General features: G+C 31.2%; 1 protein-coding gene across 1 annotated transcript in view; it reads right to left on the bottom strand.

Annotated features, from left to right (window-relative positions):
- Positions 1-1965: 1965 nt before the first annotated feature.
- Positions 1966-18999, bottom strand: part of LOC142329603 (uncharacterized) — a 46819-nt gene continuing 29785 nt past the window's right edge. The window contains exons 2-6 of the mRNA XM_075374320.1: positions 16253-16431; positions 13897-14240; positions 6612-6752; positions 5482-5665; positions 1966-2492 (exon numbers count right to left, since the gene is read on the bottom strand). Of these exons, the coding sequence (XP_075230435.1) occupies positions 2352-2492; positions 5482-5665; positions 6612-6752; positions 13897-14240; positions 16253-16431 (989 nt within the window). The 3' untranslated portion in view covers positions 1966-2351. The remainder of the gene's footprint in view (positions 2493-5481; positions 5666-6611; positions 6753-13896; positions 14241-16252; positions 16432-18999) is intronic.

The following is an 18999-nucleotide window of genomic DNA, read 5'->3' on the forward strand; positions in this document are numbered from 1 at the left end:
CACACTGCAGCTCACTGACTTCTCCTTTCCTATTCACCTCCTCCAGTAGCCTCTCCACAATTACTTTCTCAACTAGTTTACTCAAACAACTGAGAAGGCACAGTGGTCGAAACCTGCTCGAGTCTCCCACTCTGCCCTCTCCCTTCTTCAACATAACTACTTCCATTCCTCCGACCAACGACCCTTAAACAGGATTCTATTAAACGCCATTCGAATCTGGCATGGCACTACCTGAGCTGTCGCAACCAGAGCCTCATTTGGCACCCCATCCAGGCCCAGATGTTTCTTCCTGGATAGCCTCCTTGCTGCCCATTAAATCTCCTCCAAAGAAAAAGGGGGCATCTCTACAGCCGCTACCTCTGTTCACTTCTCAGTCTGACATCGGGGAAAATGCTCTTCTAAACATTTACTCAAATTTTCCCCCGAGAGTTCTCCTACAGTCCTTGCAATGACGAACTACGTTATCAAGACCTGCCGCTTCCCTGCGTCTTAGTCTCTGCAATACTCTCCTGCATCGTTGAAGCTCATTCCTTCGTTGACGAGCAACCTTCGGTGTCCACCAATAAGCAGCCTTGTGATTTGAGCAATTTCTAGCAGTTAAGGAGATCTCGTGCATGATGACCTCTTGAAAAGCCTCTGGCTTGATCTTGAACATTCGAGCTGAGACATGCCCTGCTGTGGAGGGCATGTCTTTGAAGTTAATTAGTTTGATATATTAAACAATCACTGATGGAATCAACATGAAAACTTTATGCAGAGTTAGGCATTCCAAGATTGACAATGCGAGACAATATGCAGTAGAACTAGAAAGTTAAATGTTTTATCCAGCCACAGTTAATGAGTGATAATGACCATCATTGATTGATGTATATGAATGTCAGTTATTTCTTGAACAATTTCGAAGAGCAAATGACAAAAAGAACATCATATTCTCAGACAAGTGTGCGATCTATCGAAGATCTTGTAACCAGAATATTTTTTCTTGATGAAAGATAAAACTCACTTTTTTGAGGAAATCAAACGCCATCCACCTCATTCAATGATTTGGACTGGGATGATAGTTGAACATCTTGGTCCTTACTTTTTTGATGGCGCAGTTAATCGACACAGTTATTTGAGAATGATCAATAAGTGGTTGCTTCCATAATTAATGACAAAAGGGATTGCTGACACCATTAGAATTCAGTAAGATTGCGCTCCAGCGCATTTTGCTTTGAGTGTCTGCAGACGGCTCGATGAAGTTTTTCTGAATCGCTGATTGGTTGTGGGTCAAAAGAATTACTGGCTCCATTGCCTTGACAAGCAAAAAGCTATCACCACACCTGACAATGCGCTCTAGGATTTTGTAAAAAAATGTGAAAACACAGATACATCAACAATGAGCAGCTCCAAGACGCTGTTTGGTCACCATTTGAAAGATCACAACTGATATGCTGTTGCAGATGAACAACCGCAACATACAGCTGTGGTCTGAACATGGTGGAACCCACAAAGACATTTTAAATCCATAGAAGATAAGCGTTCCTACCCTAATAATTTCATTACTATGTAAAGGGAGATCCTGCCCAAACCATACAGTACATTTATGAACCGATTCTTTTCACCAAATATTAAACACACAGAATTACTGGTATTCAAGAAACGGTATCAACGATTCTGGATCAGAATCGGTAAACACTGCTCACATTCCTATACCTAAACAATCAAGATTACTTTTCATGTCCTGAACTGCAACAAATAAATTCATAGACCTTTTTATAAGCTAATTTGCCATCTTAAATTTTTAACTGTTTCATAGGACATCATACATTCATGTCATGATGAAACAATGTTGAATGCTAACATTCAGTTAAAATGATTAGTTAATAATAAAAATGAAAACAACAGACAGATAAAAATTTAAAAAAATATTTTATTACATCATTTTCATAATTAAAATAATTCACATTCTTTCCTTATATGTATATACACTTAGTTTTCAGTACATCAGTAATTTAATTCTTATAAAAATAGTACGTAAAGAAAAAGCTACACTAGAAGTTTATTGAAATAAAATATCAGAGAAATTATCAAGAACTATTTACAAAAATCAGAAAATCTGTAATTCAATCCACTTATCATTGAAGTTAGTAAACAAATGAAAAAAATTGTATCTAATAGTCAATTTTATTTTTTTGTAAACAATTCTTGAGATATAATATTTGATATCAAATATTCTGTTCCATTTCATATTTTATTAACAACAAAATGTTAATAGTTAAGTGTTTGTATAAATGTATAAAGTTTCTGGAAGACTAAGAAAGCATATCATCAAAAAGACCTACATATATATATATATATATCTCTTATAACTATGCATCATCTGCATTCATTGTTTCTTCTTTCACCTCAGTTTGTTTAATTACGTTATTATTATTATTATTATTATTTAAATGGTGTATACTCTGATTTTTCTCTTTATCTTCTTGTTCTTCTTTGTATTCTACTTTTATCTGAAAAAAAGAACAAATTATTAAAAGGAGAAAATACTATACATATTTTTTAGTTGTTGCATGAAAGGTATGAAGGTAGAAAGTAAGTTACACCTCCTCTATGAAACAAGCACATATTTATAAAATATTTTTTTTTTATTGAACAAAAAACTATATTTTTATCCACTTTTTTACCTTGTGACAAGTTTTTAAATTCTTCTCTCATAGAAATTTTGTCCAATTTCTTTCAACCATTTAAGGACCGCTTCCTTCAGTTTATCATCATTAGCGGAAACACTCCCCTCCCAGGTCTCGCTTGAGAGAACCAAAGAGGTGGTAGTCACAGTTTGTTAGGTCAGAAATGTAGATCACACTGCCCACTTGAATTTTTGCAATAACTCCTTTGTCACATAAGCTGAATGAGGAGTAGGCATTGTGTGAAGAAAACAACATCATCGCTCAATCTTCCCAGTCTTTGATCTTTAATGGCTTTACGCAATTTTGTTAAAGTCTCACAGTAAGTTTCAGCATTAATTGTTGTTCCTCGGTGCATAAATTCATTGTAAACAACCCCCTCAGATTCGGGAAAGACTGTCAGCATATCCTTTCAAACAAGTGGGGATATTTTCAATTTTATTGGATGTGGTGAATTTTTGGCCCTCCAGTCATGTGATGCTCGTTTAGTCTCAGGAATGTAATGAAGCACCCGGCTCTCATCCCCTGTGATGATTTGTTTCAAAAAATTTGGACCAGTTCTGGAATAACATTGTAGAAAAGAAAGAGCAAACACAAAACGTTGATGTTTGTGGTTGTCGGTCAACAGATGTGGCACCCATCATGCACACATCTTACAGTAACCAAGCTGATTGTGAATAATTGCAAACACACTACCATAGCTGATGTTAAGTTCACTTGCAATCTCTCTAATTTTAATTCACCAGTTTCTCAAGATCATTTCATTCACGTGTTCCGTGTTACCTGTCATGTTTGCAGTTGAAGGATGCCCAGCACGCAGTTCATCACATTTTTTCTTCAGTTTCTGAAGATCTGGCACAATTTTGTGATCATGGGGTACAACAATGCAGTCTCACTGTATACCTCAACAATTTTACGATGAATTTCACAACAATTGTAATTTTTTGCCCACAAAAACTAAAAAAAAATTTTTTTGAAACAGTTCTATGATGGATGAAATCTCTAGAGAATATGCTATATTGACAACACAACCAGTGATGCCACCACAAGACATTAAAATATCCCTTTTCGTTCAAGAACATGGCAAGGGTGTAACTTATTTTGTGATCCACTTCTCGCAGCAGGTGTACTCAACTCCATCCATTGGTGACAAAAAAGAATAAGAAGTGGTTCAATGTGTTTTTGTAATAAGGGAATGAAAATATGTTTTATTAACTAAGGAAATGAAACTTATAGTTACTCTATAAGTTACTAAAACTTATAGTTTCATTCCCTTATTACTAAAACACATTGAACCAGTTCCTCTTATGCGACATTTCCCTTTGGTGAAATTTTGTTCACCTGTAATGTTCCAGTGTGCATTACTTTTCAGCTACCTTTTTAATTAAATATTTATGCTAATATTGATCTGTTTACTAAATAATTTTGTTTTATATGTCACCACTCTTGCATGTCAACTGCAGAAATTATAGCTTAGAACAACAGCTATTTTAGATAAAGTTTAAGACAAAATTTTTTTTTTGCCTGCCCATTATTTGACGCTGAATTAATTACTCTAAAATCCCCTGTCCAAAAGTTGCCTTCCTCTTCCCACCGAACCTCACTAATTCCTACTATATCCACCTTCATCCCATTCATTTCCCTTTTTAAATTTTCTAGCCTACCAACCTTTTTTAAGCTTCTAACATTCCACGCTCCGACTCGCAGAATGTTATTTTTCAATCTTATGGTGACCCCTTCCTTAGTAGTCCCCACCCGGAGATCCGAACGGGGACAAAATAAGAAAAAATAATATTCATTAATTTTCTTTTTTCTTAAAGGAATCCATTCTTATAACAGAGTTCTATTGTGTGAGCTGAGTAAAATCATAAGATTACATTTAGTGAATTTCCCACTTCAACCTACAGCTTAATATTACAATAAAAGGAAAATATCCAGGACTTGTTTCCCTCTATAATTTTATTTAGATGTTAACATATGTCTCCATTGTGCCAACAAAACTGGCTTAAATAAAACTTAGGTCTATTTTGAAAATTATATGTCCTTGTTTCATGAAGATGTATAATACAAAAGAGATAAATAATAATATCCTAAAATAAGTATTATTTTGACTTAGCTATTTTTGTTTTGATCATTTTTTTAATATTTTTAATATCTTAAAAGAAAATATAGAAATTAATGTACTTAGATAATTTGAACATTGAATAGTTACTATTAAATAATGTTAATAAATTAGAAAGTAAACTTTTCCATTAATTCTCTACTGACTTGAAAACAATAGTTTGAAGGAATTTTTCGAAGGAGATTTTTGAAGACATATAATAAAAAATTTAAAAAATGTTTTAAGTTTAAGGTCTGTGTAAATCACCAAGTTATTACTGGGAACAGAACATGAATAATAATCTATCAGCGAAGGTAAAATGAAGAAAGGATCAGTATCATTTAAAGAGGCTGCTGCCAATGGGTTTAAAAGTTGGATTAAACAATTGACTAAGTACACCAGTATTGAGATCTTCAATATGGTCTACAAGAGCAGTGTCCCAGTGCTATAATTGAATGAATGTAGATGTCAACTTTGAAAAGTAATTCAGATGGTAAACTATTTGGTTGTTTTTTGCCAGCCATTTAGAAATCAAATTTAAATAAGTTCCAGAAACAAAATTAATTAGAATTTTTTAAAATTATAACAGTAGTTAATTTAATATTAGTGAACAAAACAGCTTTAATGTACAAGTACATATTTTAATATTGAAGTACTTTTTACTAAATTAATTAAATTACAAAATTACCAAAAATAAAACAGTAAGATACTAACTAGTGATGATTTTGGTGCTATCTCTAATTGCATCATAAGATCCGATAATTTTTTTGCTTTACGCATTTCATTTTGTTCAATAATAGTGCAAAGATGACTGGTAAGTAATTCTTTTCTTTCTTTTTTATTAAATAAATCCAGTTTTGCATCTAAAAATTCTTTTTCAGCTTTGTCATAACGTTTCCTAAAACAAACAAAACAAACTACATAATAAAAGAATCTAATTTTAAAATAAAATTTAAAAGAATTATTTTTTTAAATAAAAAATGAAATTTATAAAAACTTGAAAGGCACTTATAAATATACTAGCCTTAAACCAGAAGACCAAATTAATAATAGATAAATTCAATTTTTATCTAATTTAATTTTTTTAATGGTGTTCACTTGTGAAAAACTACAAAACTATAAATAGTTTGAGTACTGATCGACAAAACATTGCAAACATGTTATTTCAACTGGCATTTTAATCTAAAAACTAACTCAAGTCAATAGACCTGATCAAGACCTTTTTTTTTATCAAAAATGTCTTAAACATTATTTTAAAACAGTATAAACAACTTTTAATCTAATCTGTAAACCAAAGCAAATTTAATAAATATAATTTACATATTTACCAATAAATAAACAGTCACAATTCAAATTCAACATACATTTTAACTCAATTCTAAATATTTATGTTTATTAAAAAAAATAAATAAATTGGTGAAGCATTCCCTGCTAACTCCTGGATGAAAACAACTGCACCAGTTACTGAAGATGACCACAAGAGTGATAGAAAACATAATGATACAAATTTAAACTTTATATTAATGTAACATTCTTAATTAAAAATTAGGTTAGGATTGTCTATAAACAGTACAGTTTTAAACAATTTTCAACACTAACTGTGATAGAACAAATTATAACAAAAAAAAAGAACGTTAAGTTTGACAATCTTTTGGATTACCTATCATAATCAATGTATCCATCACATTTCAGTTGTAAAACAGTCAATATAAATTATACAAATTTATATTAATGTTGTATTGGTAACTACTTTTAACAGTTATTACATACATTATTCTCATTATTAAAATATAATTTTTAATATTTCAAAAATGAATGCATCATAAAACAAATACTGTGCTTACTGTGCTTCCATATAATCAATGCTTGCAGATTCAATTTGATTACGAATAATAGCAACATCATTGCTCAGTAAGAGATCAAGTTTTTTTAATTCTCCTTCAATTTCATTCAGTTTTTTAACTTCTTCGTGTGTTTTTTTTGCCCTGTTAACAAAAATTTCATATACTTTACAAGAATTTTATTACAAGGAGCTTTAACTTGAAATATAAAGCCTGTCTTCATTAGTTCTTAATTAATATGAAAAAGTGTGTTGTTATACACTTATTTATATTACTTACTTTAGTTATACTGATTATAACAGTCCTTAAAAAATGAAATAACAGAAAACCATTATTTTAATATTATTATAGTGATGGATTATTTTTAAAAAAATTGGTTCTACAACCCCTTAAGCAGCAACTGGAATATCGAAGTGAGAAAATAAAACTATATGTTTTATTTTCTCACTTTGATATTCCAATGAAAAATATTTTAACTTAATGAAAAACTTTTAAAAAATCAATTTCCACAGGTAATTGAAGCCAGCAAAAATTTATTTACAGCTTTCTATTAACTGACCAACCCTATCTATTATCTGTTAGGTATAGTCAGGTGAGCAACTTAAAATTGAATCACTACAGACTAAACATAGTTATAAGACGTAACATTTTATGAATGAATCGAAAATGTAAATTAAATTCTTTATTTACATTAGCAAAAGTTTACATATTATTACAAAAGATGTTTGAATTGAGTCCCCTGAGCTACAATTGAGCTACATTGATTTCTTGTTGAATATTCACCGCTTTCAGTGTATTGATAGTATGAGAATTTGATTTATAAACGCCATCCTTCAAATAGCCCTGAAGGAAAAAAATCAAAACTAGACAAATCAATAGAACATGAAGGCCCACTACAACAGTTTATACTGCTGTAAAAGTTGCATGAATGTATGACAGCGAATCATTTGATGTACAACAATATGCTTTAAGTTGTTGGAAGAAGGTGCATACCTTTTCTTGTGATCTATTAATTGAGTGTAGAATTATTAAAAATATTGTACATTATACTTCTGTATTGACAGTTGGCCAAAAAATATTGGCCTCTACTATACAATTGCCAGAAACAGCACACCTAACGATTTTCTCATTGTGAAGTGGACACTTAAATATCAGGTGAAGATTTTCAGTCAACCCAACAGCTGATGTTGTGCAAATTAATGCGTCCAAATAAATGAAACTGTGCCTCATGTCATGAAATAATGCAGTGGCAATGTTTTTGAGAAGCCAGTTACAATAATTAAGATATTTCAGTTTGTCTATTCTCTTAAAATGTTGCGCAACTGTTACACAATATAGTTTCAAATTTAAATCATGTAGAATCTTGCACATAAACTTCCAGTATAGCAGCCTATTCCTTGATAAAAAAGGCATTATAGATAAACACAACTGCAAAGAATAAAACTATACTGCCCTGAAGTATGAACACTTTACAACTGTCAATAGATGAGAATAGTAAAATACAAAACAATAGTGGCAGTAGTCGTAACAGTGATAATAAAATGTTTAAGGGAACTAAAATAATTGCAGTTCAAGCCGGCTCAATTCAGTTTAGTTGCTCAATCTGTATAACCAAACAGTCATATGAAACCAAATATAAGATACAGATCACACCAGCACAGCCTTTCTCAAAATCTACCTTTTCTTTAGATTAGTATCTAACATTAGTCTTACTAGGGAAAGTGAAGAATTAAGCAGTTTCTACCTTTCAGTTTATACCTATGAAGCAGTAATAAAGCATATTATACCTATCTTCTTCATTGAGCTGAATATAATACTGCACATCAATTTTTCAAAGTCTACGACTGGAAATGAACATTAAATTCAATCGTACAAGTGAGCTTCAATCTGTTCACTATACAAACTTGCTGTATGAAAAATAACATTAAGAAGAAATAACTTGAGTTACTTGAGTGATGCCTGTTGTTCATCAGGTGTTTTTTTTCATATATTACATCCGTAAATAAGGCTGGAACACAGTGTAATTCTTATCATTATCAGGCATGAAATTCCAACCAATCGTATTCTTTGTTTTTTAACCAATGATAAAGTGAGAGTAATTCTTATCATTATCAGGCAGAGAAATAACTAAAAAACGGATGTATAATTGTTAATCATTAATATACTTTTCAATTTTGATATTGATACTGTGATCTTATAAGGAACTGAAAGTGAACTACTACTAAATGACTTCAAGCAGTCACTAAATGACTGCTTCAAGGGAGCCTTGAAGCAGTCATTTAGTTGGTATACTTTTTTTATTTCATTAATTTTCTAAGAAGGTTGTCCCTTTCTCAAATCCACCAGTTTCCACTTTCTTTAATCACTTAATGGTGTTCTGCACCAAAAAGCTCAATTAGGACTTTCATAACTTAAATCTTACACTGTAAAATCATCAGGCTTCCTAAAATACTTTTATGCTTAGTAACATAAACACATCTATAAGAATATATTGTGACAGGAATATACAAATTACATCCATTCTAAAAAGTGTGTATGTGTGTGTTGCAAAATATATGAATACAATAAATATCAACATAACAAACTGAACAAAAGAACAAAATGGTTACTAATAACAATTATGAAATATATAAGAAATAAATTTTTTTAAATTACTTACCAATTCATTCAAGTAGGGAACAAATAACATTTTTAACTTCTCTTTAATACACAAAACTAATAATTTAATATATAACACTTTAAAGTGAAAGCTGGTTATTCTATAATGGTATTTGCTTCATGATAACCTACTTATTTAAATAATAATTACATTACACTATGCTATATATTATACCAGATTTGTTAGTAAAAATTATCTGTTTAAAATCAATTAATGTTTACACAACCACCTTAACTTTACTGTACATTCATTTAAGTAGAAAGAATAATATATGGTAACATTCATGCTTCTCAATACACACACGCATGCGTGTGTATTGAGAATCTGATCAGCATTAATTTTATTAAAGCAATTTTACTCTAAAATTAAAATGATAAATATATATATATTTTACACATAATTGAGTAATATATAATTTATTTTACTGTTCTAAAGAATAATACATGGTTATAAAAATAATTGGTTGTGCAATTAAAACATGAAATATTATCTGTTTTTTTTTTCATAATGTTAAATACTTATTATTTTTTTAAATAAAATAACATGTTTTCTATAAAATACTTCGATAGCACATTTAAGATAATTTATATTTTATAGACTGAAGAAAGTGAAACAAGAGATGGTATCAGCATAAAGTATTTATTCTATAGTAAATATTAATTCTCTTATATTTACTTAAGTTATCACAAAACATAAATACAGAAATTCAAACAGATAAACAATAAATCTGTAATAATCACACAGTACAGTTAAAATAGTTTTCATATTGAGTTAAACCTAAAATATGTATACCATATATATAATATATATATATATATATATATATTATAATGGTATATATATAAGCTTCAGCCGAGTAATAAAAATAAATTGAAAATATTTACTGTATTCAAAATTACATTCATACTTATATTACTCCAAGACATGGTCCCTGCCAAAATTCAAGCACTTGTATTATACCACCAGCTTGTTTATTTCCATAAAATGGTGCTGCCAACTCCACAAGTTCATCATGCTTTTAAAGAGTTGAGTACTCAGCTAATTCTTAAATTTTTATCAACAGATGAAATCATACAGCATTAAATTAGAGATATAAGGGAGTATGATAAAAATCAGCCACTTAAAACTTGTTTAGTACACCCTTAGTGTAGCAGGAACAAGGCCATGGATTGTCGTCTAAAAAAATATCTTCTTTGTTAGCATCTCTTGTCATTTATTCTGTATTGTTCTCCTAAGCGTTGTCAACATTTTATAATAAATGTCTGCAGTTATTGTCATACATGGGGCTTCATAAATTCTACAAACAAAATTCCTATGTCACAAAACATAGTAAACATTATTTTTTTGTCTGAATTGATCTGTTTGAATTTTTTGGGATTCTTTGGCAAGAGTGCATGCATCCACTGTTTAGAATGTTCTTTTACCTCAATATTGATAAAGGAAATCCATGTCTCATTCCCAGTAACACTACTGTCAAGAAATTCACCTCCTCTATTCTAATATTGAAATATCACTGCCACTCCCATCCTTTTTTATTTTTGGGCATCTGTAAGTGGTTTGTATCTATCATCCACTGCACTTAAAAAACCCAACTTGTCTGTAACAATTCTGTAAAGAGTGCACCTTAAAATACGAGGAAAATTTTCAGTAAATTCTGCGATTGTGAAGTGACATTTAATCACAATGGGCATTTTCAGTTTTTTTAACAAATTCATCATTCACAATGGAATGTCATCCTCATCCTGCATATTATTCTCCTTTCCCTGAATTCCCTGTAAAATTCTCTAACAGAACTATTACTCTTTAAAGTCCACAGCTAACAGTGGATCTCAACTGCAGATGTTCCTTTTGCTTGCAAAAAACAAATAATGGAAAACAACTGGTGGTTGTAGCAATAATTGCCTCCACATATCACTACGTATAACTCAAGTGGTATAGAGTGAAACAACTGATTGTAAGTGTGATTATATTTAAGCTTATCTGATATCTGCTGAGCATGCACTACATTGCTATGGAATCTGGTTTGTTAAGCCCAGCTGAAGGTTAATTTATAAATACTTTACTTACATACATATGTAAGTTAGTGTGAAAACAATCACATGCATGTTTAACAAATTACTGATACTTCCCGGTATGTTGGAAGAAGGATATTGTTAAATTGTTGTTTAAAGGAGCTGACAAGGATCCCATTGTTACTTTGTTGTATAGGCCCTTGACATTGTTGCATTTAATAACCTGTGGTGGCCTTCTGTCGTTTATCAGTTACAAAAGAGACAATGCACTAATAGTGAACTGCAAGTAATGCAAAGTTACCTCAGGCATGTTGGGACGTGCTGCTCCATGAAGGCAGGTATGAAGTAGGCAAGATGCTGTACAAGGGTTATCCTCAGGGCAGCATGTTGGTTCCATTGTTGTGGGTGGTGAAGTTTGATTTCCTTCTGCAGCTGAGGTTACCCGGCGGGTATCTTATCATGGCTTATGCCAACAATGGGCTCCTGCTGGTCAAAGGAAACTCACGAACAGAGGTTGAGCTCTGAACCACCCAGGCATGCGTGATACTTGAGTTGTGGGGTCATCAATATAAGATGACGTTCAGCCTGGAGAAGACCACGATGATGCTTCTTAAAGGCTGTTTGGCAGTGAGGGGTCAGGTTCGTGTTTTGATGTCAAGCCTTCGTGTTAAATATGTTCAAGATCATAAAAACCTCGAGATGTTTCCTGATGAGAAATTGCAGTTCGAGCACCTAATTACGTCGCGGAGAAGGCCTGTTGTGCTTTCTTTGGTATTCGACAAGTGGTCAATCCTGATTGGGATCTTAATTTTAAGACCAAAAGTATCCTGTATATGTGAGTGTGCGAGGCAATTATGCTATATGGGGCACCTGTTTGGGCAGATAGGCTAGAATTTAAAAGCTATCGAGATATAATATTAAGAGCTCAATGCTTATATTATTAACGGTAACAGGAGGTTACCGTACTATTTCAAGAGAGGCAATCTTGGTGATTGCAGGCGTGAAACCGACAGATTTAATTGCATTAGAAAAGCAGCAACATTATGTTGCTAAGAAGTCAGGTAAATCAACTTCAGGAAAAATTTGTGAGATGTCAAGGGCATGTCAATGCTTTATGGCAGGTCAGATGGGATAAGGCAGAGGGTGAGCATTACATGCATGATCTCTTCCCAGACTTTGTTAGTTTGCGTCCACCCTAACAAGTATGTGATAGAATTTCTTTCTGGTCATGGTGCCTTCTGAGACAGACTCCACCAATTTGACCTGGTGGATTCAGGTGTGTGTCCAGATTGTGGACAGCTAGACGATACATACTATGTAATTTACAGATGTGCAAAATATGAACTTATGCGCACAGAAGACTATTTGTCGCCTTGACATTATCAGGTTGACATTAGATCTCCATGAGAATTTGAAAAACTAGATCGAATGGGTAATCGTCGAAAATTTCATCGGGTACCTGGCAAGAGAACAGATTGCCAAGGGAATTTAGGGTTCCGGCTGGTCTTTCCTGTGTTTTATTTTGTTGTTCTATTGTTATAAGTTTTGATGTTTCTGTAGTGTTTTGTTTATTTAGTTTAACTTTTAAGTTTATTTTTATTTCTTGTTTTGTGTTATGTTATAGTTGTGTGTTGAACTGAATTTCTAACCTATCAGGTAGGTAGTTGCGTTTATAATTTCAGTTCCTTTATGTCACTCAGTCTTGTTAAAGACTTGACATAGACATGTTTTGTTTTAAGAGTTAATTTCCTAGTAGTACGCCGATAGGAATATCACAAGTGGTATTCGCATTGGGGGCATCCTGACTGAGGCAAGAACAAGGCTGAGAGATGACTTTTGCTGAGGTTCTGAAGATGACCTTCAGTAAAGCCCATAAAGGTTAGGTATGGTGGGGGTGGCATGGCAACTGAAACTGCCACATGAAGAGTGTCTTCCCCTATGGGTTAAGGATGCTGTTATGACAACCCACACCACCTTGTAGGGTCTTAAAAGTATTCATATGGGTGGGGCTGTTTGTCTCATTTTACACTCTTTCAGTTGATAAATCACCTCTGTTTTTACTACGTACATCCTTTACCACAATCCCTTCCTCCCTGGTGGGGTTCAATGAGTTTTAACTGGAACCTATTGGATCTGTGTTATAGCGGTTTACAACTACTGTGTGTATGGTATATGTATAGTTCATTAGGGAAACATTACCAATGAATTTATTTGTGGGTTTCCTACATCGTACAACAGCCCCTGATAATCAATATAATCAGGCCTCAAAATACCTTCTAATACATAATATAAATCCTTCTTTTTCTTTCCACCCAATTTTTAAAAACTTTCATCAATAACTACATCCACCTTTTTACAATTATTATCAGTTTCATAAATTCCATTAGTTAAGTAAATATATACCTAATAAAGACATCTTTCTCGGCTCAAACACTGATGAATCAAAGTTTCTCTTTGATAAATTTTTTCCAAAATAGTTTTACTCATCTAAAGAAGCAAAACACCATGCAACATATATCTAAAAGCAATTAAGATCATTTTCTTATAATAAAAATAATATATGTATACTATGATCAGCCAATGGTACTAATTTATAGAAAATTAATGAATTATATACCTATCAGCTAATGCTTTCTTTAAGATTTCTTTACGCTGCCTATTTTGTTCTTCCATTAATTTTTGTCTACTTTCAAATTGTTCTAAAGCATCTACATCAGCATCTTCAGAGTTTAAAATAGGAAATTTTTCAGCTTTCTTTATTTTTTCTTTTGTTTCTTTACTTTCACTAATATTTTTTACATTCTGATCTAATACTGCTTTGGGAGTAGTTGTAGAAGCAATGTTTTTATTTTCTTCTTTCTTCTGAATTTTCTCATTTTGAATAATACTTGCTTTTATATCTAGATTATTTTTCTGCTTATCTTTAATTTCTTCAATTTCATATTCTTCTTCCTCTGGAATCTAAAAAAAAAAAAAATAGCCTAACCATAATCCAATAATACAATCAGCCTGATCAAATGATATTTTTCACCTGATGAAATCACCTTACTCTCACCTGATGAAATTTTTTAAAAAAATGTTATTGTTCAATTGCTTATTTTAATTAATATAATCAGTAGACTTAAGAAACTAATAAAAGAATTACAATCATCTTTTCCACAGTAACCTTTACTTGTAAAAGAAGACATAACGGGGTAATTGACATTTTTCCACTATCCTGTCAATCCTTCCATTCTTTTTACTACTTTAAAGCCTAGATTAAGATAGTACCCAACCCAAAATCTACTGAGGACATCATGGTCTTCAGACATAATGATCTCTCAATTCCAACCTGGGTTAACTATGTAAGAACTGATAATCTATTCATACAATACTTCTCTTCCATCATTGTTCAATCCCAAAATAAGTAAATCTAGAATTGGGTTAGTCTTCATGCTAGCTGCATCTTCAAGCCCAAAAAGACAATATCAATTGAAACTACTTTGGAACGTGGTATAGAAGTTACCTGGCCCTTGAGAATGCTTAGGAATTTTGTTTACTTTCTGGAAGTTATGTCAAAGACCTATCAAAGACTGACTTACTTGTATTACAAAGCCAAGTTCTTTGATTAATAATATATTTATTTTATATGAATGCAGGTACATACATTACATTACTCAAAAAAAATTAACAGTTCAGGGTTTACTGAATAAGTGTTTTAACTCCCAGGATGGATTTTTTTTATAGCCACTAAATAGGAAAAAGTCTTTAAACACGTTAAAATTCACATTCAGAGTGAATGTGGAAGTCAAGGACTTTCAAAAACTCTGGAGGCCCTTCAAATAATTTTCTTATTGATCCAGAAGGTGTCCGGCCAAAATCCATGAACACCCCAGGGAAAGAAAGGATCACAAATAAAAGAGAAAATAAACATTCAAGGAAATAATTCAAGGTCCCCTAAGTCTAGTGGGTGCCCCTTGCCACTTGCAATTACAGAGGAAATCATGCTATATTTATCCAAAATGAGAATAGTACATTAGTGACCAATAATTCTGTTGCATTGTCTAATTGCTTTTAGTATGCAGTTACAAACTAATTTTTCTCTGGATACTGAAAAGCTATCTGAGAATTAAGTCTAACTGAATGGTAAAAACACTTTAGTAAAATTAATATTATTGAAATAGTAAATTATGAATATCAGTGTATATCAGTATATTATAAAATCTTTTCTTACTTCTAATTTGTCAGTCTCATTTTTTATAAAAACAAAAAATGATTACTATTTATCCTGAGGATAAAAAGAGCTTTCTAAGAAATTCCATGTCCATTCCTAAAATAATTATGTTTCAAAATAAATCTTAAAAAAATTAAATTAATGGTTGTATAAAAAAAATTATAAGGCAATATCAGTTTAACATCTTCAGCAAATAAAGACCTAAATTAAAAAATTTAGGTTTTTCTTATAATTGTATAGGGAGTATGGATTACTGAAACTGATGATCAAAAACCAAGAAAATTAAGCAAGAATATAAATAGCGAGATAAATTTTTATCAAAATGAAGAAGTTTTTGAGTTAAATATTAAATTAAACCTTAAAATATGGATGTTGGAATTTCACTATATTATGATATTGCATAAAAACTAGACCTTGAAACAAGTGCACATGAAAAATAACATAACGTTTGAAATGTTATTATAGGAGAATGGCAGGAACAGAAAGAATAACTGTTGTTTAATTACTGCAGAAGGTGAAAAATAATTATGAGATTGAGGAAAATATTAAAAGAAGGAAATTTGAATGTTGTGTTATAAGTGAAAATTGCTGAGAGTCATAATATATAGGACAATGATTATATTAGGAATGTCATGGTTGTACAATCCAAGAGAGTAATATGGCTGTACTTTAAAATATTGTTGAAGTTCCTATCAATAAAATGGAAACTGAATTTTAGTTTAAAAAAAAACTGCATGAACTGAAAGAAGAAATAACTTACCTGAGGAATATAAAGGCGTGCTTCTTGTGGTAAAGTATTAGCTATTATATTTGAGGCTACATTATAACTTCCCTTTAGTAATCTTTCTCTTGCAACATTTTTTCTGGAAAGACGATTTTGATATCTAGTTTTGATTTGCTGATTTTTATAAACTGCAGTTGCTGCAATATGTTTACCATCTGAAATAAGAATTACAAATAATGTTTTCAGAGATATGATAGCTGATTAGATAATGCAATAACAATCAATGTATCAAAGTTGATAACCTGGTCAAAAAACAAAAAAAACTGATCTTGATCATTATGCTACCTGTACAGTAATGAAAGTACATAACTTTTTCACAGGACACCACTTACTGAAATAGAGGACTATTTTATGGGCTTATGTTTTACAAAAATAAACATTTTGAATCAAATGAACAACAAATAAATCTGTTTTATTCCTAATAATAAATTAAGCAGTAGTAAATGAAACTGATCAACTGCTGAAATTTGTGCTAATATTAAGGAACAAAAATAAATTATCAAGTTGTGGATAATGAATAAACTTCTAGTGAATGTATACCACAGGTGAATTCTAGGAAATACTTAATTTAAAGTTCTATGGTCTGGGCTTTAATATTCTAAGACTAAGCTTTATTAGAAGTAGCATGTGATAAAGCTGATAAAAAAAGTTGGGTTTGAGTATTGTTAGATCTAATATATGAAATCTTTAGGTTCAGTAAAAATAATGATTATTTATTTTACATCAGGTCAGTCACAATTACTAAATATATTACAGCATCAATTGAGGTGAAGCTTACTTACTATAGCCACCAGTTATAGGACAAAAACAAATAATTTGACTGATTGCTGATAAGAATACACATCATGAATCATTTCTGTTATTTAAACATTTTGTCTTTTTAGAACACGTAAACTTATAACGTATTAAAAGTGTTTTACTTTAGGAGTAACAATGGGTTTTACTTTAGGTACAAACAATCTTGCTTTTGTATCTGCATATTTGAAAAATGCTGAATTTCTTGTACTAGATTTCTTGTACTGAATTTCTTTGTCTAGATTTCTAGACCTAGGATGGAAGATTTCAAAAGATGTTACTCATAGTTGGCTCCTAAAATATTTAGTAGAAAATTTACATAATCTGCTAAATTAACATATTCTTAACTATTCACAATTGACAATAACAAATTATTTTAATTATTGTATATATAAAATATGTTTATTCTCTTTGCAAGGCTGTTAAAAATTTTGCTTGGTTTTTATAAAATTATTTTATTTTATTGACAATGTTCTGTATTAAGTCACAGTACTCATGATAGCTTTTAAGTTCTTACGTTTTTTTATCTTTATATTAATTTAATTGATTGTAATCCCTCCACTACAATACTTATGTTAACAGGATCTCACAAATTCATACATGTTTTTAACTGTAGCTATATTTTACTGTTTAAACAAATTTTATGTAATGTTTATCTGTATAAAATAAATTATTATTTTCTTCTTTCTTATGAAGAAAGTATATGAAAGCTATATGAAGAAGAAAGTATATGAAGCTGAAAGTCTGTCTGTCTGTTTCTTTGTTCTCGCATGTTGTGAGAACTAACAAACAGATTGCTTCCAAATATCAGGATACATTTATGTCATTCCAGGGAAGGTTTTAAGCCATATATTGAGGCTCTAGCCGCCTTGGGAAAGAAGTTGTCAATTATAAATATTCATCAAAGAAATAAAAATTAATCTTTTTACTTTATTATTATAATCCTGTCATCATGGCAACAAAAATAGGTTATGAATTTTTCGTCATGAAAAATCTTAGTTACCACAGTTTCAACTATTGTCTTTTACAATTTAACCTTTTTTTTTGGTTTCGATAAAGCATCAATTTTATTTTTATTGGAAAGCCTGAATACTTTTTTACTATGTATCAGTATTATTCTAACAACCATGAGAGTAACGAACACTGCAAGAATCCAAGGGGTGGAGCTCTCTGGCTAGTTGGGAATGGTAAATGAAGCAAGCTCTGCATCCCTGTGGCCCCCTGGGTCAGCACTGAGGTTCACCTATGCCGACCTAAACCTCACAAGTCCAGGGGGCAGAGGCCCGACCAGTTAGTTAATTAAAAACTATTTCTACAAAATTATTTTTAGGCTGATAACGATGTTTTATTAAATACATATTTCTATTTTGTAAAACACTTCCAACATTGAAAAAATATGTGTTAATTGCATATAAAGAAACAGCTATGTTAAACAATTATTGAAATAAATTTGAAAATAAATATGCTCAAAAATCACATACAAAAAAAAACTAAAAATGTAAAACCATAATAGCTCCTCAAATTTGTTAAAAAATCATTGGGTCAATTCATTTGAAGTGTCCCAAAAAACATAAGATGGTTGCTTGACCAATTCAAAAAAAAAATTGAAACTGATCCATTTGTTTCCTATATGTTTCATTTTGTAAACCTATTTTTTTTTTAATTTTCTGTTTAAGCAGTTTACCTATGACGGCCATTTTTGTTATGGTGTGCATACCTATCTTTGTGATTGTAAGGGTTTACGAAAAAAATCATAAGTAAAAAACGATTGGTCCAGTGGTTTATTTACCTATTTCTCTTCTTTGTAGAGAAAATACCAATGAAGTTGAACATGAAGAATGGTGAAATTTCACTTTTGGTAATTTTTTTCAAGAGGCAGAGATGGCATGCAGTGTTTGAATTATTTTTTTATATGTAGGTATATGTTA

The sequence above is a fragment of the Lycorma delicatula genome, chromosome 8 (assembly GCF_047948215.1).
Source record: "Lycorma delicatula isolate Av1 chromosome 8, ASM4794821v1, whole genome shotgun sequence".
Taxonomy (NCBI): domain Eukaryota; kingdom Metazoa; phylum Arthropoda; class Insecta; order Hemiptera; family Fulgoridae; genus Lycorma; species Lycorma delicatula.